Genomic DNA, 26,402 nt, shown 5'->3' on the forward strand with positions numbered 1-26,402 from the left:
AGCGCTGGGCCACGGAAGCGTCGCGGGGCTGGTGGGACGCGAGTGCCGGTACCGGGCTCGGGCAGCTGAGGCGGGGCTGGGCTGGGCGGCAGCGGCTGGGCAGGGCCCGGTGCCACAGGGACCGGGCAGGGGACGGGGCCGCGGGGACAGCGGGAGCGGCGGGGCCCGGGTTAACCGGCGGTGTTGGGTTAACCGGGGGTGTCTGGCCATGGGTAGGGCCGAGGTGACAGAGCTGGGGGTGCTCACCTGGAGAGGAGAAGGCTCCAGGGAGAGCTCAGAGCCCCTTCCAGTGCCTAAAGGGGCTCCAGGAGAGCTGGAGAAGGACTGGGGACAAGGGCCTCAAGCAAGTGGACACAGGGAATGGCTCCCAGTGCCAGAGGGCAGGGATGGATGGGATTTTGGGAATTAGGAATTGTTCCCTGTGAGGGTGGGCAGGCCCTGGCACAGGGTGCCCAGAGCAGCTGGGGCTGCCCCTGGATCCCTGGCAGTGCCCAAGGCCAGGCTGGACAGGGCTGGGAGCAGCCTGGGATAATCCCTGGCCATGGTGAGCGGTGGAATGGGGTGAGCTGTAAGGTCCCTTCCAACATAAACCCTTCCATGAATCCATGCTGCAGCAAGGTCCCTTCCAACATAAACCCTTCCATGAATCCATGCTGCAGCAAGGTCCCTTCCAACATAAACCCTTCCATGAATCCATGCTGCAGCAAGGTCCCTTCCAACATAAACCCTTCCATGAATCCATGCTGCAGCATTCCCTGTGCCAGCTGTGCTGGGGTGGCTGCCTCGTCCTCAGCAGTGTCACCTCACTCTGGATGTCTCCATGGATGTGCTCATCAGTGGGAATTGCAGGGCAGGGAACATTCCTGGCACTGGGAAAATAAATTTCTCTGGGAAAATAAGTTTCTCTGGTTCATCATGTTTGGCTCTTCCACTGCACCTGAAATCACAGGGCACAACAGATTAATTGTGGGCTTGTGGTTTACACCAAAATTCTTTGTGGGGGGAAAAGCTTCTGAGAGTGATCAGGAATTATTCCCTGTTGAGCTTATCCCATACTCAGGTTTATTCTCTTCTCTAGCTTCTCTAGGCTTCTGTCTCTTCCAGGATGTTTTTGACTTGGACTGGAGATTATGGTACATTCCAGGCTTGAAATGAGACACTTGGCATGTTTTTCTTTGTTACAAATACGCATTTCTATGTGCAACTTTCAGAATGACTCTAAAAATTTTAAGAGCCAAATTAAATATATGATGAAACTGAACTAAAAGCCAGCTTGGCTTATTCTGCTAAAAAGTTTTGGTGGTTTCTTTTTTTTTTTTTTCCCAAAGAAATTGTTCATCATAAAGTAATAGTTGCTCCTGTCAACATTTTAATTTTTAAATTCTTCTGGAAAGACAGAATTATTATTTGTTTTCTAAACTGTGGGTATTGCTGTTGCTCTGCTGTATTATTTTAATTGAGCTCTAAAATGTTAGATTACAGAATTTTTGCCTAAATCCATAGGTGACAAATTTATGAAATGAAAAATGTTATTTTTTCACTTGCTGCCTAAACCATGACCCCACTCCTGAGTCAGAGTTGTTCAGCTTTAGAGACACTGCTCTTGTTTTAATTGTTATTCAGCCCAGGCAATGTGACTGCAATTAAACATGCATCTAATGAGATGTGTGACTTTCTTAATAAGAGCATTACTTTTTAGTACCATTTTGCAGAACTCATTACCCCCTAAAGAATTCTAAAGCCCTTTTATCCTGCAACTTTCATTTTTTATAAGTCTGAACTTTTTTAACAGTGCCCATAACATTCTTTCTCTTGAGTTACTCCAATATTTGCCTTATAGTTAATTTCAGAAAGTTAATTGGAACATTTCTGAGCCCACAAATGCTGCTGAAGATGAAGCTGTCAGCACATGGGAATTGGCAGGAGTGGGTGGGGAAGGCTTTTGTAGGCTCAGCCTGTGTCCCTTGTCTGGCTGAGTGCTGTGAGATTCCACACACAGGCACCAAAAATGCTCCTTTAAAGCACAGGCAAGGCTGTGCTTGGGTTGTTTTAAAGCACAGGCAAGGCTGTGCTTGGGTTGTTTTAAAGCATAGCACTGTGTTTGGGTTGTTACTGCAGTTTGTGCTGTCAGGAGAGACACTGCAAGTGTTGAAAGAGGCTGCAAAGGCCAGAGTTCAGCACAGCTCTTCAGCAACCCCATTTAAATACCTAATTTCCATATTAAACAGTGTCCCCAAATGTGTTTTGTTGTCCTGGGAGATATCTGTGGCCTTTCAGTAAGGATCAGAGATGAAAGTTTAGCACCACATTCCAGATTTCCTCTGATACATGTCCAGGTTCCCCCAGAATTTGGCATTTTGGTGGGGTATAAATTGCTGGGTATAAATGTGTTCCCAGCCAGAGTGTGTGTGTTACAGCAGGGCTGCAGCCTCTTTTGTTCTGCTCTTGCCTGACTGACCTTGTGAAGTGCATCCTGTGCTGCTTTTGTTTGCTGGGGACAGGAAGAAGCCACCAGGATGCCAGCACTGCCTCTGGACGAGCTCCAGCTGACAGAAAGGGATCCCCAGACAGGGAAGCTGAGAACTCTGCCAGCACTGGTGAGCTCTGGTGTTCCTGAGAGCCAAACAGACCTTCAATAAATCATTGTCTTACACTGGGGCTTGTCTGGGATGGGTGACAGGAGTGGCTGGAGACCAGGGCAAGGCTCTGCCCCCAGAGGGTGCTGGCACTGCCCAGGCTGCCCAGGGAATGGGCACGGCCCCGAGGCTGCCAGAGCTCCAGGAGCCTTTGGGCAGCACTGCCAGGGATGGACAGGGTGGGGCTGTTGGGGGTCTGGGCAGGAACAGGGGCTGGGATTATCTCTGTGGGTTCCTTCCAGCTCAGGATATTATGTGAAATTTGTTCAGCCTGCTTGTTAAATAATTTTTTTTAATGTGTTCACGTAGTTGAGATTTCATTTACCCACCATAAGAAAAACCCAAAACATGAGACCCAAACTTGCTGTGTTCAATATCTGGAGTAAACTGTGTTTACAGCCCAGCTCCCTCTCTTGCGTCTGTAACCTCTGCTGCAGTGCAGGGATGCTCAGGGAGTTTTTGCAAGCTCTGCCTCAGGTTTAGCTCCAAGCTGTGGCACTGGGATTCATCCCTTGTGCCTTCAGCTTGATGAAACCAGACAATTCAACCCACAGAAACCATATTTTCCCAGAAATAAGGTCTGGAGAGAGCCTTTTGGGTGTGTTGCAGGAGTGGGACTGTCAGTGCTGCTCACTCCTGAGGACACCTGGGATGAGGCAGAGCCCAAACCTGCTGCTCACTGAATTCTCCTTTTAGGATGGGTGTATTTGGGCAAAGCCTGTTCAGTAACCTTTGGGAAAGCTAGCAAAGTGTTTGTGCCTTTGATGGTTGTGTCAGTTTGAGTTCATGGAGTATTGTGCAAGAACCAGTTCAGAGGAAAAAGAGAGAGTTCAAAGGCATGCCAGGAAGCTCCTGCTCTTTGTTTTGATGGTGTGGGAGGATTGCTTTGTCAGGCTTTGGTTAAGAGAAAGCAAGGAGCAACAACTGCCAAATTATCAAGGTCTGAAAATATTGCTCATAAAGAAGGATACAAACCCACTGCCTTGAAAGGGTAGAAAATGAGAAGTTACCAGGGGAGGGAATGTTCCTGTCATCAGGACTGTAGCGACAAGACAAGGAGTAATTGGTTCAAACTGAAATTTAGATTAGATATTGGGAAGGAAATGTTCCCTGTGAAGGTGGGCAGGCCCTGGCACAGGTGCCCAGAGCAGCTGTGGCTGCTCCTGGATCCCTGGCAGTGCCCAAGGCCAGGCTGGAATAACCTGGGATAGTGGAAGGTGCCCCTGCCCATGACAGGGATGGAACTGGATGAGCTTTAAGGTCCCCTCCCACACAAACCATTCTGTGATTTGATAATATCAAGTTGTATTAAAAGGTATCTTTGTGTTTCCTGGAATTCAGTGAGCAGATGGTGACATTGCTGTCACTTGGTCTGGAGTTCTAATACAGAGTGGGTTCTAATACAGAGTGGGTTCTAATACAGAGTGGGTTCTGATACAGAGGTTCTAATACAGAGTTCTAATACAGTGGTTGTAATAGAGTTCTAATACAGTGGTTCTAATACAGTGGTTCTAATACAGAGCTCTAATACAGTGGTTGTAATACAGAGTTCTAATACAGTGTTTTTTTGGCTTCCTGCAGCACCCAGAAATCAAAGCAGATCGGTCGTTCGTGCTGTACAAGCCCCCTCCTGCCATCAGAGACCCTGCTCTGGTGGAGGAATTCCTGGAACGAGCAAAATTCATTGCAGATGACCTGAACTGGCTTCTGGCTCTGCCTCATGACAAATTCTGGTGCCAGGTAGTCATTGCTTTTTATCTGGAGATACAACATAAACATCCAGGTGCTTGTAAAAGCCATGAGCCTTCCATCATTTTCATAAAGATTTGTTTATGCTTATTGTGTCATGCAGGAAACATTTAATTTCCATTTCTGCACCTTAGAATGCAAAGAAAGTATTTCCCTAAGGATTTTCCATTGGGGATTTTAATAATTGGCTTGTATTGGATGGATATAGGAATCCTTTTCGTGTGTCTGAGTGTTTTTGATTGCTTTAAATTTAACTGGGCTGCTCAGGAGCATGACCTATGAAAGTGTGACATTCCCTCCTTCCATTTTCCTGCCTTTCCTTGTGGCAGGTGATATTTGATGAGAGCCTGCAGAAGTGTTTGGATTCCTACCTGCGCTCTGCCCCTCGCAAGTTCGACGTGCTGTGGGATTGCCACCCCGAGGTGCAGGAGCTGCAGAAGTGCCTCCATCGCAGTGTCTTCCTCACCTTCCTCAGGATGTCCACCCACAAGGAGTCCAAGGTGAATGTTCCCATGCCTTGCAGGTGCTCCAGGCTGTGTGACTTAGGAAAAAAAGAGAGAAATGAGTCATTTTCCTTCTGGCACGACGTTCCTCTTGCTGATGATTTTATCAGCTGGGTTCTCAGAGTGGAGGTGATAACACTCAGGGCTGAAGTATCCAAACTATGCAGTGGTTCCTTGGTTGATTGCCTCCATCTCCTTCCTGAGTAATGGCAGGTTATCCATGTGCAGTGGTTGGATATGTCATGGGAAGAGGAGAGAGAGCACGTTGGCCTTTGTGTGGCCACATGGAACAGGCTCCTTTGTGTGGCCTCATGGAACAGGCTCTTCAGGCCACCAGTTTCCAAGCATTCACTCCATCAGGGCCATAAAATTCCTTCTAATACTTATGTCTCCATGAACTGGCCTCAAGTTTTGGACATACAGTGAAGTCTCTCTAAATTACAGTTATCTTGGCATCATCAAGCATTCAGCCTGGAGAAGAGAAGGCTCCAGAAAGACCTCACAGCCCTTTCCAGTGCCCAAAGGGGCTTCAGAAGATCTGGAGAAGGACATGGGACAAGGGATGGAGGGACAGGACACAGGGAATGGCTCCCAGTGCCAGAGGGCAGGGATGGATGGGATATTGGGAATGGGGAATTGTTCCCTGGCAGGGTGGGCAGGCCCTGGCACAGGGTGCCCAGAGCAGCTGGGGCTGCCCCTGGATCCCTGGCAGTGCCCAGGGCCAGGCTGGACATTGGGGCTGGGAGCAGCCTGGGGCAGTGGGAGGTGACCCTGCCATGGCAGGGGTGGCACTGGATGGGCTTTAATGTCCCTTCCCACCCAAACCATTCTGGGATTCTATAATTAAAGACATCCTCATCACTAATTGTGTGAGTGCAGCTCCCGTGTGGAGCTCTGGGATTTTCACCTTTGGGCAGGGTGAGTGAGGCCCCTTGTGCTGCAGCAATCACTGATCTCCTCACTCGTTCATCATGTGCTAGGGCTGTGTTGATTCTCTTGCTCATCACAGTGCTGGGGTTCAGGATGTTTTGAGGGAAAGGCCTGGGAGTGGAGGAGTGGGACAGGAGCAGGATGAAGGAATGCTGGAGCCTGCAGCTGGCATCACTTCAGCAGAAGTACCTGACACCTCTGTGCTGTCTTTCATTGCAGGATCTGATTAAACCTCACCACTCCAGAGGCAGGCGAGCATTTGAAACCATTTTCTAGTTGAGTGATCTGCAGGGGATGAATAGTCCATTGTCATGCAGGAGTCAGCAGGAGTTCTGGAAAGGGAACCTGGCCAGCACTGAGCCCCATCCCTCTGCCTCAGCAGGGACAATGTGCCCTGCCTTTCACTGGGATTGAAAACATTTGCTGTCACAGGCAAACGGGGCTTCTGAAAATCCAAAATCACATTTCAGCTGCCTGTTTCTCAGTGTCAGACAATGGGATTTTTCTCATCCAGAATTTTTTAAGAAATGCTTTCAGAGTTTTTGGCACAGTGTTCAGCAGTCAGCATGTAGAGCTGTAGCTCTGGGGTTTCTCCTTGCCTGTCCCTGATTCTGTGGTCTCTGGTGCTGGGTTCTGCTCTCCAGGGTGCAAGAACCTCAGGTTGTCCCTGTGCCTGGTTGTTCATTCCTGCTCCTGAGCTCTTCTGGTGTCAGGCTGGGAACTGGGGACCTGCAGGGAGATTTTTTGTAAAACTTTCAGGTAGATTAGATTAATTCAGCTGCTGTTCAGTGGGGTGCCTGGTGTGGCAGGACAGGAATATGGGAATACAGAAGCTGTTTCAAGAAGAGTTGCTGCCTTCTATGAAATAAATTCCTTAATATACCTTTGAGAGATGTTTTTACAGGTGCCTTTATAATGCTGGAGTTACTGCAGAGCAAGATATGGATTACCCTTTAAATTCCTTTTTTTTTTTTTTTTTGTCTTCGTAGGATCATTTTATCACTCCATCTGTCTTTGGAAAAATTATTTACAACAACTTCCTGTTCGATATCCCCAAGATTCTGGATCTCTGTGTCCTTTTTGGGAAAGGAAATGGGCTCCTGCTCCAGAAGATGATTGGTCAGTAAAAGTCAAGGAACAACTTGCTACATTTAGGTTTTTGCTTTTATGAAAGTGACTTACTGGGGTTTATACCAGTGGAACTGCTCTGAAAATTAATTGTTCAGTAGCACCTAAGATCTGTCATTTCTAGATCAGATTGTGCTTTTCTTTTTCCATGTGCACTTTGCTTGTTCCAAGGAAAGCTTCATGTCCTGCTTTGCTGCCCTGAGCTAGGCTCGTGTTGTTAGACATAAACCTAGGCGCAGTTGTTTCCTGTGCCAATTGAATGTGCCCTCAGCCCTTGTAAGAGGAATGTGGGGCTCTGTAAAACCCTGGCAGAGATGGGAAAGGGTGAGGAGGGTTGGGAGATGGGCACAGTCCAGCTGTGAGTGCTGCTGTTCCCAGAGCTGGCAGCCAAGTGAAACATTCAGAGTGAGGTAATCACTGCTGTGGGAAGTGGGAGAACCTGAAACTTCAGTGCAGGCATTGATGTACCCAGAGCTTCAAACCACAAACACTTCAGAGCCTTGCTCAAGCTGTGCTTATCCCTGGCTTTCTGTGCCTGTGCACATGGCCCTGGTGGTGAGTACACAGGGAGGAACATCCAGCCATGGGTGCTGAGGAGTGAAGATGGAGCACATTGATTTAGCTGCTCTCTTTATCTTGATCTTTAACATCACCTGAGTGGAAGAATATCTGCCCTTGGATTAAGCCAGCTCTTCCTGAATTCTAACCCACTTTGCCTGCAGCTCATGGGATGAAGGTTTTCCATTTCTTTGGTAGTTATTTTTGTCTCATTTCCAGCTTCGCTCACATGAGAAGTGTTAGTTAGATCATGTGGTGTAGACAGATTTCCAGCCCGAAAATCTTAGGTAAACCTTTGCATTTTTAATCTTTTTATCCCTTTTCAGTAGCTTCTACTATAAATTCCTCTGTTGTGCCTCAGAGATGGAAAGTAGGCATGGCAAGACAGATGCTTCCCTTTCAGATGGGAAGCTCAGATTATCTGGGTCTTAAAATATTCCAAAAGAGACCTAAGTAATGAAAACTGCTTTGAATTATGCTCTGGAGTGCATAATGCTGCATGCAGGTGACCAAAGATTTGCTCACCTGATTATTTCACTATGTTGGGACAGTAATGGCATGAGCAGTTCTGGTGTGTAATTCATAACTTCAGAAACTTGAGGTTCTTCTCAGGGTATAACTTTATCTGAAACTTGTCTCATAGCTCTGTCCTTGCTGGAAAACTCTTAATTGTCAAAATCTGAACAGTAATTCCCAGGAAAATAGGAGCCTTGGTGCTTGCTTGGTGAGGATTTATGGTGTGGCATTACTCAGCGGAGTATTTTGTAAGGATAATGGAGTCCTAGTAAAATAATAGCAGGTGTTACTAAAGCCTCATTACCTTTAAGAAATATTCGGCAGCACATCTCCTGGTGTGTGCTGAGCTGTTATCAGTAATTAAAAGTCAACTCCAGTTGTCAAATAAAGGATCTGGGGTTGTTCAGTGATAGTATTTGCATTATTCATTGATTCAGCCCCTGGAGCGTGAATCATCTGACATCTCATTTGCTCTGCTCTGATGAGCATATTCCCATTGCTGGATCTCCAGGGGCAGTGGAGAGCTGATGGAGCAGCTTTTTGGGAGCAGGGCCTGTGCATGAGGTGAGGAGTCAGGGTGGGCTGTGTCCCTCATGGTCACTAGGTGTGTCTGGGGTGTCAGCAATAACACAAGTACCATTTTCTGATGCTAATTTGCTCGTTGGCATCAATGTCTGAACTGATGGAAATGCTCTCCTTTCCCTTTTCAGGAAACATCTTCACTCAGCAGCCCAGTTACTTCAGTGACCTCGATGAAACTCTGCCCACTATCCTCCAGGTACTGCTTTCCTGCTGGGATTTCATCTGGAAATGTGGCATAGCTTGGAGAGTGGGAAGGGAACACTGTAGGTGGGCAGAATGTGTTTCATGAGGAATATCCTGAGTTGGAAGGGACCCAAGAATCATCAAGCCCTGCACAGATATCCCAACAATCCCACTCACTGTCCAAACACTCCTTGAGCTCTGACCACCCTCTGGGGGAAGAACTTTCCCTAATATCCAGCCTAAGCCTCCCCTGACTTTGCTGTTTCTCCCTTTCCCTAGTTTGTTAATGTGTGTCAGGGAGGTTTTGAACTTTATCTAAAATTATTACTTGATGACACTTCCCTCCCATCCTCCTTCAGCTCCTGCCTTCTCTGCTGTGTCCCACTGCTGGCTCCTGTCTGTTAACACTGCCCTGTTCTCCTCATTTAGGTGTTCAACAATATTTTGCACAAGTGTGGTTTGCAGTGTGAAGGGGCCTCTGCTGAGCCCCAGAAACTGGAAGAGAAAGTCAGTGTGACTGCAGGGAACATGCCCCTCCAGGTAGGAGTGAGCTCTGTGTACTCTGAGCAGGCCACAGAGGATCATTCTGTTCCCAAAAGCTCCCACAGCTCGTGGTTCTGTGCCACTGTTGCACTCTTTGTCCTGGGACATGATGATAAAACCTTTCCACCATGAGCGGATTCCTTTCAACCATATCCTTTGGAACATGGATAGTTTTTAACCTGGCAACTTTTTTGCTTAACCAGCTTATAAATAATGTAACAAAATCTGACAAAAGTCTCCACCTAACCCTAGAGGTCATAAGAGCTGGGTTTTTTTCCTTCAGAAATGTGTATTTTAACAGCAGTGTCATTTAACTGCAGTTAATTAAGAGGAGTTTATGTGCTGGGGGCTGTACAAAGACAGTAAATGTGGTCCTCTGAAAAACCTTAGTCTTTCAGTTTGTGTGTGGGACCAAACTATCAGTTCAAAGTATGATTTATTGATAAGTGATAGTTTGAAACTGTCATTTAGTGTGTCACTCAGTTTGTGTCAGCTGCCTTGGAAATGCAGCTGGCACTGGACCAGACTGCAGAAAACATCCCCTTGATTCCCACATTTCCCGTGTTCCCTTTGGTTCCCACATTTCTCATGTTCCCTTTGGTTCCCATGTTTCCCATGTTCTTTTTGGTTCCCATGTTTCCCATGTTCCCTTTGATACCCATGTTTTCCATGTTCCCTTTGATTCCCATGATCCCTTTGGTTCCCATGTTTCCCATGTTCCCTTTGATTCCCACGTGTCCCATGTTCCCTTTGGTTCCCACGTTTCCCATTTCCCTTTGATTCCCATGTCTTCCATGTTCCCTTTGATCCCCATGTTCCCTTTGTATCCCACATTTCCCATGTTCCCTTTGGTTCCCATGTTTCCCATGTTCCCTTTGATACCCATGTTCCCTTTGGTTCCCACGTTTCCCATGTTCTTTTTGGTTCCCATGTTTCCCATGTTCCCTTTGATACGCATGTTTCCCATTTTCCCTTTGATTCCCATGATCCCTTTGGTTCCCATGTTTCCCATGTTCCTTTTGATTCCCATGTTTCCCATGTTCCCTTTGATTCCCATGTTCCCTTTGGTTCCCACATTTCCCATGTTCCTTTTGATTCCCACATTTCCCATGTTTCCTTTGATTCCCATGTTTCCCATGTTCCTTTTGGTTCCCATGTTTCCCATGTTCCTTTTGATTCCCATGTTCCCTTTGATTCCCATGTTTCTGCTGTGCAGTGCTTCATGAAAAGAAGCATTGGGGAAGAATGCATGGGGAAGAATTCCATATGTGGAGGGTGTATTGAGGGCAAAGCCACCTTCCAGAACAGAACCTCATGAGGGTTCTTATAATCTCCCAGGATCTTTAATGAAAGCAGGCAGTTGGGATTGCATTATACATATTTAAACAAACATTAGGAGTTCTGGGAGAAATGTTGTCTCTGCCCTCAGGCCCTGGGGGTTTATGGGGTTGATACAGACTCTGCAGTTAGGAAGGGACCTGGCCCCAATATTCTGCGTCCTTGCTGGGAAACCTTGCCTGGCCCTTCCCTCAGTAACTGCTCTTTCCCTCCCAGGAGCTGAAGGACATTGTGCTGTATTTATGTGACACCTGCACAACTCTCTGGGCCTTTCTTGATGTCTTTCCCTTGGCTTGCCAGACCTTCCAAAAACATGAATTTTGTTACAGGTATGTCTTGGAGTGCAAAGTTTGTCCTGGCCATGTAAAAATACTGAATGTGCCGCTGTGTCCTGTCCCATTGTTAGATGAGGAGACAGATTTGGTGCAGAGGCTGCTGGGGTCTCTCTGGCAGGAATGCAGCATAATAAATGCATGGAGATAGGGATGTGTGGATTTTCTGTTCTATGTCTGTTGTTATTTAGGAGTGATCCTAGAGCCAGGCATCCATGACCATTTCCAGTCAGCTGAACAGTGCTGGGTGTGCTCTGGGAAGGGTGGGGAGGGACCAGTTATGGACAAAAGGAACTTCTGCTGTTGGGCCCAAAGCAAGTGAAGCAGAAAGTATTTCAGAGAAATAGTTCTTCAAGGTCTGGAAACAAATGCCTTTGATGTTATGCCCAGTTTTATGCTGGAGAATATCAGTGAGGTTTGGCAAAAGCTGAGTGGCTGGGAGAGAGTGGCAAGGGAACAGCCTCAAGCTGTGCCATGGGAGGTTCAGGTTGGGTGTTAGGGAACATTTCTTCATGGAAAGGGATGTCCAGCCCTGACACAGCTGCCCAGGGCAGTGGAGTCCCCATCCCTGGTGGGATTGAACAGCTGGTTGTGGCACTTGGGACATGGTCTGTGGTGCCTTGGCAGTGCTGGGGAATGGTTGGACTCTGTGCTCTCAGGGGGCTTTTCCAACATGAAGGTTTCTGTGATTCTGAGAGTGATGGGTCTTTTCAGGCTGCAGATCTGTGTTGGGGGTTTTTCTGGGTTGAGCAGATGGTTCTGATCAGCACCAGGATGCTTCTCAAATGCTTTTCTTTCTTACCCCTTCAAAGACCTCCCTGTGATTTCCTTAGAGTGCTGCTCTTTTTTCTGTGCTGTGTTTGCTTGTGTTCTGGGGCAGAAATACCAAAATGAGGTGATGCTCATGGGTGCTGCTGGTGAGGAGGGTTTCATGAAATCAGCCATTTGTTCTGCCTTTTAGCAAATGACTTTTGGAACCTCAGCTGACAGGTACAGGTTTGTTCCCCTCTGTACAGATTGGCTTCATTTTATGAACTGGCAGTTCCTGAGCTGGAATCTGCAATCAAGAAGAGGCATTATGAAGATAACAGGTGAGAATTCCTGCAAAGGTTTCCTTTGGATCTTCAGTGAGACTTCCCTGGGCTTAGTTAAGAATTCACTTCATGCTGCTTTACCCATCCCTGAGGAGCCTGGCTTTTTTCCTGCTGCTTCAAAGGGCTCTGAAGAGATGACTTCTGTAATAGCAAATTTTCCTGGGCACTGGGGTGACGAATCATTTTTAGTGCTGTGTAAGAAGGAATTTGATGGGAGGTGCATGTAAATTGTTACAAAGTGTGAGAACATGAATGATATCTCTGTGTAGCTCAGTCTCACTGTGAGGGACAGGCAGTGCTGGTACAGCAGGGGTCTCATGTGGGGAGCTGCCAGGACAATTGGAATTGAAAAGCTTTATTAAGGGCATGGATTTTCCTTAATGACCATGAAATGTGTCTAATATCTGGTCTTTGCAGCAAGGAGATGATCATCCTAATGAAATTCTTCTTCTAGAGGATTAACTCTGGCATAAAGGTGTGTTACAGATTCTGGTGCTGACACCAACAGTGTCTTTTGCTCTCTCTGAAGTGTTTTTGCTGATTTGTGGAGGAGGATTTCACACTCCAGAAAGAAGATGATAGAGGTTTTTCACATCCTAGTAAACCAAGTCTGTCTGCAGCCCATCCTAGAGAGCAGGTATTGGCACTTGGCTCTGTGCTACTCACCAATTACTTGATTGCTGTGTGGGAGAAATTGCTTCTCATTTACAAATTTACTGGAGAAAATGAACAGAAACTGCTATTTGTGTTGGGATCGTAGCCAAAGGCTTGGCTAAGGTCAAATTCTGTTGTCCTGTGTATCAGGATGTTCCAGATGGAGCTGTTTGGTCCAGAATCTCTGGGAGTGTGAGCTGGGTCCAATGAGCTTTCTGACCCCAGTGTGTGGTTTGTGCAAAGTTTGGTCATGTGTAACACCTTGAGATCTAATTGTGACCTTCCAGGACCTGGAGGTCCAACAATACAGATGGAGAGAGGCTGTTTACAGGGGCTTGGAGTGACAGGATGAGGGGGAATGGCTTCCCACTGCCAGAGGGCAGGGTTAGATGGGATATTGGGAAGGAATTGTTCCCTGGGAGTGTGGGCAGGCCCTGGCACAGGGTACCCAGAGCAGCTGGGCATCCTTGGAAGCATCCAAGGCAAGGTTGGATGGGGTTTGGAGCACCCTGTGCTAGTGGAAGGTGTCCCTGCCCATGGCAGGGGTGGCAGAGGGTGGGCTTTAAGGTCCCTTCCCACCCAAAGGTGCCTTGGAACAAGGCTTGGAGCCTCAGCAGCACCCAGGGTTTGGGCACTGAGGCTGCAGTGGGAGTTTGCTTGGCAGGTGTTCTTGCTCAGGTGAGCACAGACTTCCTGGAAAATTCACTGGTGTAATCCCAAGACATCATAAAGGCACAATTACAAAAGCTGTGCACACCATTTTCTGCTCACTGCAAGTCTGAGGCATCAAACTATTTATATAGTCTGTCTGAAAACTTGTAATTCTAGGTGTGATACAGCTTGAGATCAAAGTGCTGAAGTGTTTGCTGAAGCCTTAAAAACCACTTGCCTCCATTTGACTCTTTGCTCCTGTGAAAGCCAAACGTGGCCTGAAATCTCTCCTCCAATGGGGCTTTCCCTTGGTGCGTAAATGTGAGTGGTGGGCTTGGCAGACTTGCCTCTGAGTGTTCACTGTGCTGTTTTCCTGCAGCTGTGAGAATATTCAGCCATTTATTGAGGAATTTCTGCAGATCTTCACCTCGGTGCTCCAGGAGAGGAGGTGAGTCTGGCTGGCAGGAGGCCTGAGGGGCTCAGCTCCTTCCTCTGCCGTTCTTCACAGCAGAATTGCCTGAGGCAGCATTACGAGGCATTTGGGAGTCAGAAATCTTGTAAGTAGCTGGGAGAAGTGCAGTGAGAGGATTTCAGCCTGCAGCACAGACCCTGGCACTGAGAAATGCAATTCTTCACTCCCTTTAATCCAGCCTCACAAAGAAGAGAAGAGCAATTTAGCCATTAGCTGCCTTGACAAGTTAGGCTGTTATTACTGATCTGTGCTTTCCAGCTGGGCTGACCAGACCAGAAAAATATTAAACATGAATGCTGGAGATGCAAAGGAAGTGGCAGAACTGGGAATTCCATCTTGTCCTCCTGCCCAGGCTGGCATTCTGAGCACATTCACATAGTAAAGCAGATTTTCCCTGTAATGCAGCACTGGGTTCCAGCAACACCTGAGGAGTGTTGCTGTGGTGTAGTGGGACCAAAATCAGGCATGGCTGGAATCCAGCATTGGGTGAGAGGTTTTCTGTTCCTACCTGAGCACTGAGGCAGTCAGAGAGGCACAGTAGTGTTAATTAATTGAGCTCCACTGATTAAACTTGCTCCTGTGTTTTCAGATTTCTCCGTGACTACGACGAGCTGTTCCCTGTTGAGGATGACGTGAGTCTGCTCCAGCAGGCATCCTCTGCACTGTATCCTTGGGCTCTGCACTTGGATTCCTTCACACCAGTGACATTTCTGCCTCTGGTTAAGCTGCATGACTGGCAAGGAGTACAGGAAAGTTTTCCTTTAACAGAAAAGAAAAAGGATAGGGGGGAGTTATTGCCCAGAGAAGCTGAGGCTGCCCCATCCCTGCAAGTGTCCAAGGCTTGGAGCAACCTGGTGTAATGGAAGCTGTCCTTGCCCATGGCAGGGGGTGGGACAAGATGAGCTTCAAGGTCCCTTCCCACCCAAACCATTCCATGGTTTTGTGAGTGTTGATGCAGACACAAATTTGGGCATCACTGACAATCCCATAGTTACCTCAGAGTGATCCCTGAACATGTGCATCCAGAAATGTCCTTAATTCTGTGCTCCTAGAGATGAGACCAGGACAGCCTACATCCTCCAAGCAGTGGAAAGTGCCTGGGAAGGAGTAGACAGGAGAAAAGGACAAGCTGTTAAAGCTCCAGCAGCATCCAATGGAACTTCAGCCATAGTGGAGGGCAGCCCTGAGGACAGGGAGGATGTGGGGGCTGCGTGTGCCCTGGAGGATGAGGTGAGTACAGCTCTGTGTGGGACTGGGCTCTGCTCTCCCTGGGGGCTCTGCTCTTCCTGGCCTTCCTCTGTCTGTGAGGACAGGCTTGGTTTGCTCAGCTTTGGGGACAACATGAGATTTGGTGTAATTTCTGACCTTTGCTGGATCTCCATGCAGCCTTGGGAAATGAGACATAAAGCTATACCTGAATCCTGAGTTATCTCTGAGCAAATTGCTTCCAGCTCTCATGGCTTGGGTTTTCCCTCGCTGGAGATTATTCAAATACTCTGTTTCATCCCTGCAGCTCATGTGCATATTTTTGAAATGCAGAGCTTGCCTGTTATTTGAGGAAGGGATTCTCCAGGGTGTCCTTGCTGACTCAGGGACTGGCAGAAGGAGCTGTGTGCCCAAATCTGTGCTGGAAACCTCGTGTACTTTAAACAGCTGGTTTCTCTTTGGGCTCCAGTCTTGGACTTGTGTGTGTAAACCCTGAGAGCCCCCCAGAGTGCTGCTTGCCCTGTGTTTCTGTGCCCACTGCCTGCCCTCAGCTGTGTCCCTGCCCAGTGCCACCAGGTGTGTTTGGTGTCCCCAGTGTGCCGGCGCTGCGGCCGCGCCCGTCGCCGCCGTGTCCGGCGTGGAGCTGGACTCCCTCATCTCCCAAGTGAAGGATCTGCTGCCAGATCTTGGAGAGGGATTCATCCTGGCCTGCCTGGAGGAGTATGGATATGACACAGAGCAGGTGATCAACAACATCCTGGAGGAGAAGTTGGTGCCGTACCTGGATAAGCTGGACCGAAGGATGCAAAGGTGTGGGACAAGCTCTGGTTGTTTCTGTCTCACTTAATTGCTCTCACTGAAGGCTCAACACTTGTAGAACTGTGAGAATTTGCATATTTGGGATAGAGAACAGAAGTGAAGGCCTCTCATTGTCACCTGTCACCAGTTTTCTGCCCTCCTTGTGTCCCTGCAGAGGAGTGGGAACTTTGCTGCTCAGTGTTAGAGCAGGTGCAGGGTTGTGTTTTGTGACAGGGGACAAAACCACTTATACATGAAATGCTAGACTAAACTAGACTAGACTAGACTAGGATGCTGGGCAACAGAATATATTGCCTTCAAAAGTTATTTTGCTGCAGCATTTGTTGTCACAGCTGTGAATATCCCAGCTGTCCTGCAGGAAAGGGCATCTTCAGAGGACCCAATTCAGCTGGAATTCAACCCACAGGGTCGAATATGGTTATCTAACAGGCTGCTGCTTTGTGAGTGAAGATAGAACAATTCAGATCCATTTTTATGTTCCCTCTGACAAACTTGCCAGGCTTGTCCTGCTTTCCTGGATCGGGCAGGGGATGGAGAGTTTATAGCTGGTGGCAGGATTGAGCTGTTGGAGTTTGTCTGCAGCTGTGAGTGTGTGTTTGTGCTGCACCAGCAGTTCCTGACAGAGCATCAGGATGTGAATGTGCTGTTTGTTCACATTTCATGGAGTTATGGGCAGACTGTCTCACTCTTGCATTAAAGGAAAGCATCTTTATCGGAAAAATGATGTAAAAAAATCTGAGTTTTGCAACAATCTTTCTGTTCCCACCATCAGATCTGCTGACTTTGGCACAACTGGTGCAGGACAGGCTTTAGGAAGGATTGCTTTTTCTGCAAAGCCAGCAGTTCCACAAGATAGAGCTGCATTTTTTTTCTTCCTGCCTTTTGCATCTTGAAACAAAGCTGCTGGTTCGATAGGAAATGTCGAATTGTGACCCCTGCTGATTTATAGGGGAGCACAGCAGCATTTGCAGCTGCCCAGCTGAGCTGTCTGCACCACCAAAATGAATGTCAAAAGTACAGTCTTCTGACTTACAAATTGAACAAACATAAACCTGGAACCCTGGGAAAGATTTAACAAGGGAGATAAATATCTTGAAATCAGCAGCAACAAATTATTGGAATTTTTTCCAGCCTGTAATTCATCACACTTAGTGTTTGTCTTCACTGAGGCACTGTGTTGAGACCAGGCAGTCTGTTGAATATTCTGTTGTCCTGCATGGTTTGATAGACTCTGAAATGAACAGAAAAAATTTCTCTTGGCTTTCTGTGAGTTACTTTAGTTTCCCCTCAAATCCAAGCTTTGGGAAGGGAAGGGGTTGTGCCCTGTGACTCAGCCAGCACCTCTGGTGTGCTCAGGATATTTTGGGATTGATAAAGGATAAAGCAAGGGCTTAGGGAAGGGAGAGGATTTCTCTTCCTCACTTCACTTTTGTTTTTATTCTCTCTGTTTGTTTTTTAACAGGCAGCTGAAGCCAGACCCTACCCCTCTGGTCAGCTCTCGCTGTAACGTTTTCCAGAATGATGAGTTTGATGTTTTCAGCAGGGATGCAGTGGATGTGTCTCGGATCCAGAAAGGCAAGAGGTGAGTGTTGGCACCCAGTCATTAACTCTGCCTGTCAGGAGGAACAAACACCTGGGATCCTGCACATTTATCTCTCCTAAAAACCTCCTGCAGGAATGTTTTGGCAAGGGGAAAGGCTTATCAAAAATGTTTCCCACCTGTTTGTCTGGGAAAGTGAAATATTATGAGGGGCTTGGTTTCACTTAGTGTTTTTCCTAATTGGCTTTCCTGTGTCTGCTGCTGGAGATTGCTCTGCCAAGCTCATTTGTAATGTCAGGCTCTTCCTCCTTGGGCTTAGTGTTCAACTTGCACTGAACAACAAACCTTGAAAAGACCCATCCCTGAGCCTGGGACTGTGACTCAGAGCTGAGAATAACTAATGATTTGATCCGGAGCCAAGGGAAGATTCAATATCCATCTACTTCAACATCTGATAACATTCAGTGCCTTAGACTGCTTGTGTGTCCCTGCTGCTGTAAAGCTTCCTGCAGAAGGGCACCTGGACTTGTGGAGTAGTTTGGGCTGGGAGGGACCTTTAAAGGTCATTTAGTCAATCTGCCTGCACTGAGCAGGGATCCCCCTGGCAGGAACAGAGATTTCTGCAAACCCCCACCAGTTTTCACTTTGCTTTCTGCCTCACAGGGTGTGTGGTGCTGGCTCCCACTGATGTCAGCTCTATGGTGTGGCTCCCTTGTTCCAGATTCTTTTAAAAACATATTACAGGATCGTGGAATGGTTTGGGTTGGAAGGAACCTTAAGGCTCATCTCGTTCCACCCCCTGCCATGGGCAGGGATGCCTTGCACTGGACTTTAAACACCTCCTCTAACCATCCAAGGGTGATCCTAATGTTGGGATCTGTTTACACAGCAGATAACTAAAAGTCTGGCTGGAGTTGGAGCCACTGACCTGAGAGCACCCTGTTAAGGTTTTGGTAGCAAAGTTGCATCAAACTTCAGGAAAAAAACACTTTTGTTCCCAAGTCCAGTGGCCCAGCTCCTCAGAGCAGTGCCACAGTGCTGATCCTGTCTTGGTTGAGCAAGAAAGGAATTTCCTTTCTCTCTGGCCAAGGCCATGACTTTTGTTGTGTCCATAGCTGAGAATTCAGAGGCAGAACCTTTCTCCTCATGGTGGTGCCTTGCTCTGTGAGACAGGTGCATTGCACAGGTGTGCTGGGTAATCCCTGATGCCCAAAGCCCTGCACAGCTGTGCTGGGTTATCCCTGATGCCCAAAGCCTTGCACAGGTGTGCTGGGTTATCCCTGAATCCCAGAGCCTTTATCCCTGTTTCCCAAAGCCCTGCAGTAGCAGCTGGTCAAGGCGAGAGAGCACTGAGTTCAGCACAGAGCATGCAGTGGCTGGAATATCCAGAGCTCCCTCTGCAGATCACTTGGAGAGCTTTGGAAGCTGTAAATCATCCCTGAGCTGGGCTCTGGGATGTGCTCCCATGGCACTGCCCTCCAGGGGCACCAGCACTCTTGGAGAAGTTCTCCTCTCTCCTGCTGTAGTTATGTGACCCCTTGGGATTATCCTCTTGCTGCTGTCATTTGCCTCCCTTCATTTCAGAACATTTGGGAAAAGTCTGCAGGACTCCAGACATTAATTGTGGTTTGAGTAGTTTATAACCTGGAGATCAGCAGTGCCCAAAGATGACCATATCCAACTGAATCCAAGGAAAAGCTGCAGTACCTTGTCTCCAGGATTTAATATTCAGCACTGATGGTTCACCCCAGTTTTGGGGTAACAGGGCTCTCCAAGCTTAGTCTGAGATTTGCTTTGGATTTGAATTCTATCAAATATTTAATTTTTTTTCCTCCTTCTAAATACCTTTTGCTCACCAAATTCTCTTGTGTTCAGGGTGCTGTTGCTAAGCCTGGTGTCACCATAGCACTAAAGGGCCAGAGCAGGTTGTCCTGGCCACTCTCAGCATCAGCAGTTTGGGGCAGAGACTGTCCTTGAGAAAGACAAATCCAGCCAGGACGTGGAGAGAATCAAACACAAGGAAATGAATGTGCCAGCACAGACTCTGCTGATCCTGAAAAGTGATGGCACTTGTCTGTGCCTGTCCAGCCCTGGCTGTCAGCTGAATGTGTTTCCTGGAGCCACAGCATGTCCTGAGCTCCATGAGGAGCTATCCCACTGGTTTTTTCCTGGGATTGGTGCCCATTCATGCAGCTCCTGTGCAGTCACCAGACCAGCTGGACAGGAAGCAATTAGCAGGTGCAGGGTTCAGGCTCAGCTGAATTCCCACAGGAGCTGTTATCCCAGGGATCCCGGGCTGGGTGAGCTCAGCACGTGCTGGGGAGGGCATTGTGCCACCAGTGAGTCATGGCAGACAGGGAACCACCTCCTGCTGCAAACTTCCTTTGTTTTGAGATTCCAAATGAAAATCTGGGCTGCTGGATCACACCCCCTCAGTCTGTCCCTTCCTGAGTCACTGCCACTGCCTTGGCCAGGTTCTTTCTCTGTTAACGCCACTGCTGGGATTATATCCTGGGATGCAAGTTCTCCTGGGAATGCTGGCCAGTGGAATCCCTTGTTGCTTTGCTGTAAACATGTACTTGGCTGGTCTGAAAAATGGCACTTGAGAGATTATGCTTGTGCAGCTTGAGACACTCAGCAGCTGCTTTTGAAATCCTCTGTTTCTTGGTCTTCCCTTCTATAAAATGACTGTAATTTACTTGCCTTCTAAATTTAAAGAACAAGCCCTTGCAGTGCTCTGAGAGGTTGAATCACAGTCACTCTCCACTGTTTTGTTCTTTGCCTTGGGAATTGTGTTTATTCTCATTCTCACCTGGTTGTTTTTTGGATCTCCCTGTCTACATTTGTCCTTTTCCCCTCACATTTGTGCTCCATGCACCTTGGCCAAGTTTCACCTGCAATGGGATTGCATTTGGCCTCCTGTGAGAGCTTCCTCTCTGCCTGAAGTGCTGGTGGTGGTCTCCAATTCCTGCTCTTTCTGAGTGGCCAAACAGCCCTGGGACAAATGATCACTCCATCCAGCCCTGGGCTCAGCACAGGAAGGAGCTGGAGCTGCTGGAGTGACACCAGAGGAGGCTCCAGGACGAGCAGAGGGATGGAGCAGCTCTGCTGTGTGGAAAATTAGGAGAATTAGGATTGTTCAGCCTGAAGTGAAAGCTCTGAGATGACCTAATTGTGGCCTTCCAGGACCTGAAGGGGCTGAGAAGAAAGATGGAAGAGAGACTGTTTGCAAGGGCTTGGAGTGACAGGAAAAGGGGGAATGGCTTCCACTACCACAGGGCAGGGATGGAGGGAATATTGGGAAGGAATTGGAAGGGTGGGGAAGCCCTGGCACAGGGTGCCCAGAGAAGCTGTGGCTGCCCTTGGATCCCTGGAAGTGCCCAAGGCCAGGTTGGACATTGGGGCTTGGAGTGACAGGAGAAGGGGGAATGGCTTCCCACTGCCACATGGCAGGGATAGAGGGAATATTGGGCAGGAATTGTTCCCTGGGAGGGTGGAGAGACCCTGGCACAGGGTGCCCAAAGAAACTGTGGCTGCCCCTGGATCCCTCAGTGTCCAAGGCCAGGCTGGACAGGGCTCAGAGCATCCTGAGCTAGTGGAAGGTGTGAGGGTGGAATAAGATGAGCTTTAAGATCCCTTCCTGCCCAAACCATCCCACGATCCCATAAAGCAGCAGGCCAGTAGGTGGGGGGGTAAGCCGAGCCTGTGGCACTGGGGGCGAGGCTTGCGCTGCTTCACACCCCACTGACTAACAGGACAAAAAGCCGCTTCAGGGGCAGGTTTTAACCCTTTTCCTCCCGCTGCCGGGCAGGAGGGAGAAGGACACGACGCGGAGCCTGGTGAACGACAAGCGGCTGGTGGCGGAGCAGCGGCAGCGCTACAGCCGGTACAGCGTGGTGCTGGAGGAGCTGCCCCTGCCGCCCGCGGCCGCCCTGGGCTACGGCGACTACGAGGACGAGTACGACGACACCTACGATGGGAACCAAGTGGGCGCTAACGACGCTGACTCGGATGACGAGCTCATCGCCAGGAGGTGAATGCTGAGAGGAGGGGGAAGGAGGGAGGCAGGGAATTGTCTGGCTCCCACAAACCTGGGAAACGCTGTTAGGGCTCTGCTCCTCCACGAGGGATTCAAACCAGCCCTTTCTCTGTTTGCACTGTGATGTGCAAGGAGGGATGTTTGGGTCTCCTCCTGTGGATAGGGAGTGTTCTATTGTCATTACATTGCAAAGGTTCCATACTGCTGGAGTTTTGTACCTCCCTGATGTTTCTTGTAGGCATCTCCTCTAGGCACTGACTCTTCCTTGTCCTCACAGCAGCCAACTGACTCCAGTTCCCAACAACCCACTCTTTTATAACACTCTTCTTATGTTAACAGCTGCCTGTTAACATCAGGCCTGCTCCTAATCCTTAATAATTGGCTCAGCTGCAACTCTTTAGGGGGTAAGGTGACTTTCTGTACTACCTGTATTTACTTATGGTCTATCCCCCTACAGCAGGCTATTCCTTGAACAGAAAGTGATGGCACTCTTGAGGCAAAGAACCTCATTGAAGAGTGGCTGTACATAAATACAAACTAAATTCCTAGCCAGACTATTCCTAAGATTCAGGAATGGGTTGCAAATGAACACAGAGTGTGCCCAGCTTCCACTGGGCCATTGCCTCAATTAGTCAGTGTCGTGGTTTGACCGGAAATGGGACATCTGGGATATGTTGTTTTGCTGTGGTTACCAATGGGTAATTGGAATTTAAGATGGGCACTTAGTTTGACCAGTGGGACATTTGGATCCGCCTCTTGAGACTACGAACCCAAGGGGTTAAAAGCAGGGCTCTTGGCCTTCGGAGTCCTCTTGGGATTTCCGGCGTGAAGAAGAGGGGAATCCAAGAGGGGAATTTGCCATGTGTGGAAACTTGTACACTGCAGTGCCTCTCCTTGGAGAAGTTGGAGAAACTTCCCTGCAGCAGGGAAAAATGCCTTGGAAAATCAGTGGAGCTGGGCAACCTAAAATGGCTGGTTAGCAAAGGAAAACCTCAAAATTTGGGGAATTTTACAACCAGACTTTTCCCTGCCAATCCCCTCTGAGTGCTGACAGCTGGAATTGAGTCCCTGATGAACTGCACAGCACTCTGCACCATGACTGACAACTGCACACAATTAGCTTTTGGGAAACAAAGGGTTAATGGGGATGGAGGCTGGAGACTATTTATTTTAGAAATCGTGTGGTTTAAAAGCTGCTTTAACATTTCTGAAAGTGGCCTTTTGAATTCTGATGTATTATGAAGATGTCACCATCCCTAACCTCAAACCAAATGGAAGCTTTGAGGCTCTTTGTCCCTTTTTTCTCTCTCCTAAAGTGTTGAGAAGCTTCAATTTAAATCCTTTTTGTGTTTTGCCTGTAAGAATGTGGCGTTCAGGTGTTTTTCCCTCTTTCAGGTCTCAGTGCCCCTAGAAACAATTAGTGGATGTCAGTGCTGAAAACTGGATCTGTTGGTTTGACATAACAAAGGCTTTTCTGGTTCTGCATTTATTTCTTTGGCAGTGGAATGGTGGGTCTGAATTCCAATGGAATTCAAACACAGACACATATTTATGTTAAAGAAGACTTATAGGCATGTGTAAATTCTTCCTCCACCCCCAGGCCTTTTGCTCTGCCTGTCCAGTGATTCATAAAGCCTGATGAATTTCTCCAGGGTTTTCCCCCTGTAGGAAACTGGGGCAGAGCAATGGAACTGGGGCTCCCTGGGTAGCCCTGAGCAGTCAGAGGGTTTGGAGCACAGCATTGCCTGAGCAGGAATGCTTCTGTCCAGATTTGTCTGCTACAGCAGATGCTCCCTGTCTGCTGTAGCAAAGGATACTCCTTCATATTGTGGCTGTGTCTGGATGCCCATTTCCCAAAGGAAGCAGTTGTTTCTGTGGAGAAATTCCTTGTGAGGTTTCAGGGTTGGGGTTTTATATAACTATCATTATTATTATTATTATTATTTTCAGTGACAATTTCATAGTGAACATTCCCCAGTGGAGACTGTGTGTATGTTAATTGCCCATAGGAATGTGGTATTAACTCCTGGCTCTTCTGGGCTTTTTTTTGGTTTTTTTTGTTCAGGAAAATGAAGTCCATGAAATCTGTAGAGTCTCATCTTTTTAAAGACATAATGCAAACCACAAAGGATGCGCTGTTCAGAGAAATGTTTGTGGCTGTGCTGTTTTCTTTTCTAACTATTTGTGTCTTATTTCCCAGGCCATTCACAATTCCTCAGGTCTTGAGACCTAAAGGACATGAAGAAGGACAGGAGACAGAGGAAGAAGATGAAGAGGAGGAGGAGGAAGCTGAAAAGGAAAGAACAAAGGTGACATTTAGCTGGAGTTGCATTCAAATTTACCATATTTCTTCCCTGCTTCACCTGCAGGTGATGTGGAGCAGATCTCCTGTTTCAGAGAGGGAATCTCTGAGCAGCAGCAGGGACTGAGCTGCTGTTCAGTGGCTGCTGGGCTGTGATGTGTCCCCAAGGACAGCTCTCCACAGCTCCCTGCCCTGACTGTGCTGGAGCAGTGACACTTCCTCCGTGGGGAGCTTTAATCTGCTTTACCCAGAGACAGACAGAGCCAGCAGAGCACTCTGAGGGTCACTGATACTCTGTTTCCATGGATGTGCTGGGAGCAGCCATGGGCTGGGAAGGTTTTCAGGCAGATTTTGTGCCAGGTGTTGTGTTTAGAGCCCCTGACACCAATCCCACTGGTCCTGAGGTAATGAACCAGGAGTTGACTCTGTTTCAAACAGAATCCTCTCCTCTCCAGGCTGCTGCATGGTGCTGATGTGTCTCCTGCCCTGTTCCCTTGGGGCTGATGTGTCTCCTGCCCTGTTCCCTTGGGGCTGATGTGTCTCCTGCCCTGTTCCCTTGGTGCTGATGGGTTTCCTGCCCTGTTCCCTTGGTGCTGATGTGTCTCCTGCCCTGTTCCCTTGGTGCTGATGGGTTTCCTGCCCTGTTCCCTTGCCTCCTTCAGGACCACTTTGTGCAGGACCCCGCAGTCCTGCGAGAGAGGGCCGAGGCCAGGCGCCAGGCGTTCCTCGCCAGGAAGGGGTAAGCAAGGCTCTCCCTCTGCCTCTGCAGCTCCTCTGCTGCTGACTGGAGTTGTTGGGGGTGTTCCTGCTCCTTGGCATTCCTGTGTCAGGGTCCTGCCACAGTGGGGTGAATTCCTCACCCACCCTTTACTTCACTGCTGGTTGTTTTATCCCTTTGAATAGGGGTAGGCATGCCATGGAATCATGGAGTGGTTTGGGTGGGAAGGGACCTTAAGAGCATCTTGTTCCACCCCCTGCCATGGGCAGGGACAGGAACTGTCCCAGGTGGCTCCAAGCCCCATCCAGCCTGGCCTTGGGCACTGCCAGGGATCCAGGGATCCACCCTGTGCCAGGGCCTGCCCACCCTGCCAGGGAACAATTCCTTCTAATAGCCAATCTAAACCTCCCCTTTTTCAGCATAAAGCCATTCCCCCTTGTCCTGTCACTCCAAGCAGACGAACCCTGTGGAAGACAGGCTCTCGGAGAGCACAACTCCCAGAGCTCCAACAGCTCCCACAGGGATTTTGGGACAGTTTCATAGCTGGTTTCAGCTGATGGGCTCCGTGTGTGGAAGGACACAGTGGTGGTGTGGCTGCTGCTGCTCCTGGGCTGCCGTAGAGCCCTGAGCTGAACCCCTCACACCCTGGTGTTTGTGGGGATGTGGGATTTCACCGCAGGAGTGCAGCGTGCCTGTTGTGATGTCCTTGCTCTGTGTCCCCCAGGCACAAGCACGACGGCTCTGCCGTTGTTGGCAACGCCAAGGGCCACGGGCAGAGCCGGGAGACGCTGCAGGAGCGGAGGAAGAAGGAAGCCAACAAAAGCACCCGGGCCAACCACAACCGGCGGGCCATGGCCGACAGGAAGCGCAGCAAGGGCATGATCCCGTCCTGAGCAGCTCCGGGGCGGGGCTGCACCGTGACGGGCCCTGCCCAGGAGGAGGCTCCCGTTCCTGGCATTCCCTTGCTCGGGGATGGATGTTGTGTGCAATACCCGGCAGCTGGGCTCGCACGGAGCTGCATTCCCTGTGGGAGTGCAATTCCTGCCCTCTGTGTATGCCAGTGGCTGCAGCCAATACACGGGACAGGCTGCAGCAGCCATTCCTGCCCTTTTGTACTATTTATAATTCAGAGTTTTATTTTCATACTGGAGTGGGCAGCTCTGAGAGCACGGCTTCCATGGAAATGCCTTATCCTGAACTTGGGTTGTAGATTGTCCCAGCTTGGAAGGGACCCACAGGAATCATCCAGTCCCACTCCTGTCCCTGCCCAGACCCCCAACAGCCCCACCCTGTCCATCCCTGGCAGTGCTGCCCAAAGGCTCCTGGAGCTCTGGCAGCCTCGGGGCCGTGCCCATTCCCTGGGCAGCCTGGGCAGTGCCAGCACCCTCTGGGGGAAGAACCTTGCCCTGAGCTCCACCTAAACCTCCCAGCACAGCTCTGAGCTGGCAGAGAAAGGCTCAGGCTGTTCCCACTGCCAGCAGACCCACAGGGGTCCAGGTGAGTCAGACCTTATGGATTTCTGTCCCTCAAGCGAGGCCTGTGAAAACAGATGGTGCAAATAAAAGATGTAGATGTCTTAGCTGGCTTTTTAAGACCCTTACACAGTATTGATGAACTTCCTGGTATCCAAATAGGCTTTGCTGGGTTAATTTGCTGGTTAATGTGCCCTGAGTGCCCTCTCCCCACCACGCTGTATTTTGTTGCACTGCAGCAGTGCCTGTGGCTGTCACCCCACAGTGGGGAAATCAGCAGTGATTTGTGCTCCAGGGCAATCCCAGTGCTGCAGGAGAAGTGGAGTGGTAAGGTGCTAGTAGGGTGGTAGTAAGGTCCACACCTTGGTGCCTGGTGTTGTGCAGAGGGCAGGAGTGTGACTGGGGCTGCGTGAAGAGTAGCAGAAATGCAGCACAAC

General features: G+C 48.9%; 1 protein-coding gene across 1 annotated transcript; it reads left to right on the plus strand.

Annotated features, from left to right (window-relative positions):
* ASCC2 (activating signal cointegrator 1 complex subunit 2) lies at window positions 1-25,397 on the plus strand. The gene is made up of 19 exons (XM_054288931.1): window positions 1-48; window positions 2,502-2,597; window positions 4,218-4,376; window positions 4,715-4,885; window positions 6,808-6,937; window positions 8,731-8,798; window positions 9,215-9,325; window positions 10,883-10,995; window positions 12,015-12,089; window positions 12,622-12,729; window positions 13,777-13,845; window positions 14,459-14,533; window positions 14,922-15,099; window positions 15,671-15,885; window positions 17,357-17,476; window positions 21,246-21,467; window positions 23,674-23,782; window positions 24,438-24,514; window positions 25,218-25,397. Exons 2-19 carry the CDS (start codon window positions 2,517-2,519, stop codon window positions 25,384-25,386), a joined length of 2,250 nt encoding a protein of 749 aa, XP_054144906.1. The 5' UTR covers window positions 1-48; window positions 2,502-2,516; the 3' UTR covers window positions 25,387-25,397.
* The last annotated feature ends 1,005 nt before the right edge of the window (window positions 25,398-26,402 follow it).

Source organism: Melozone crissalis, unplaced genomic scaffold, assembly GCF_028551555.1.
Source record: "Melozone crissalis strain CALT ecotype California unplaced genomic scaffold, PUWL_Pcris_2 ptg000063l_1, whole genome shotgun sequence".
Taxonomy (NCBI): Eukaryota; Metazoa; Chordata; class Aves; order Passeriformes; family Passerellidae; genus Melozone; species Melozone crissalis.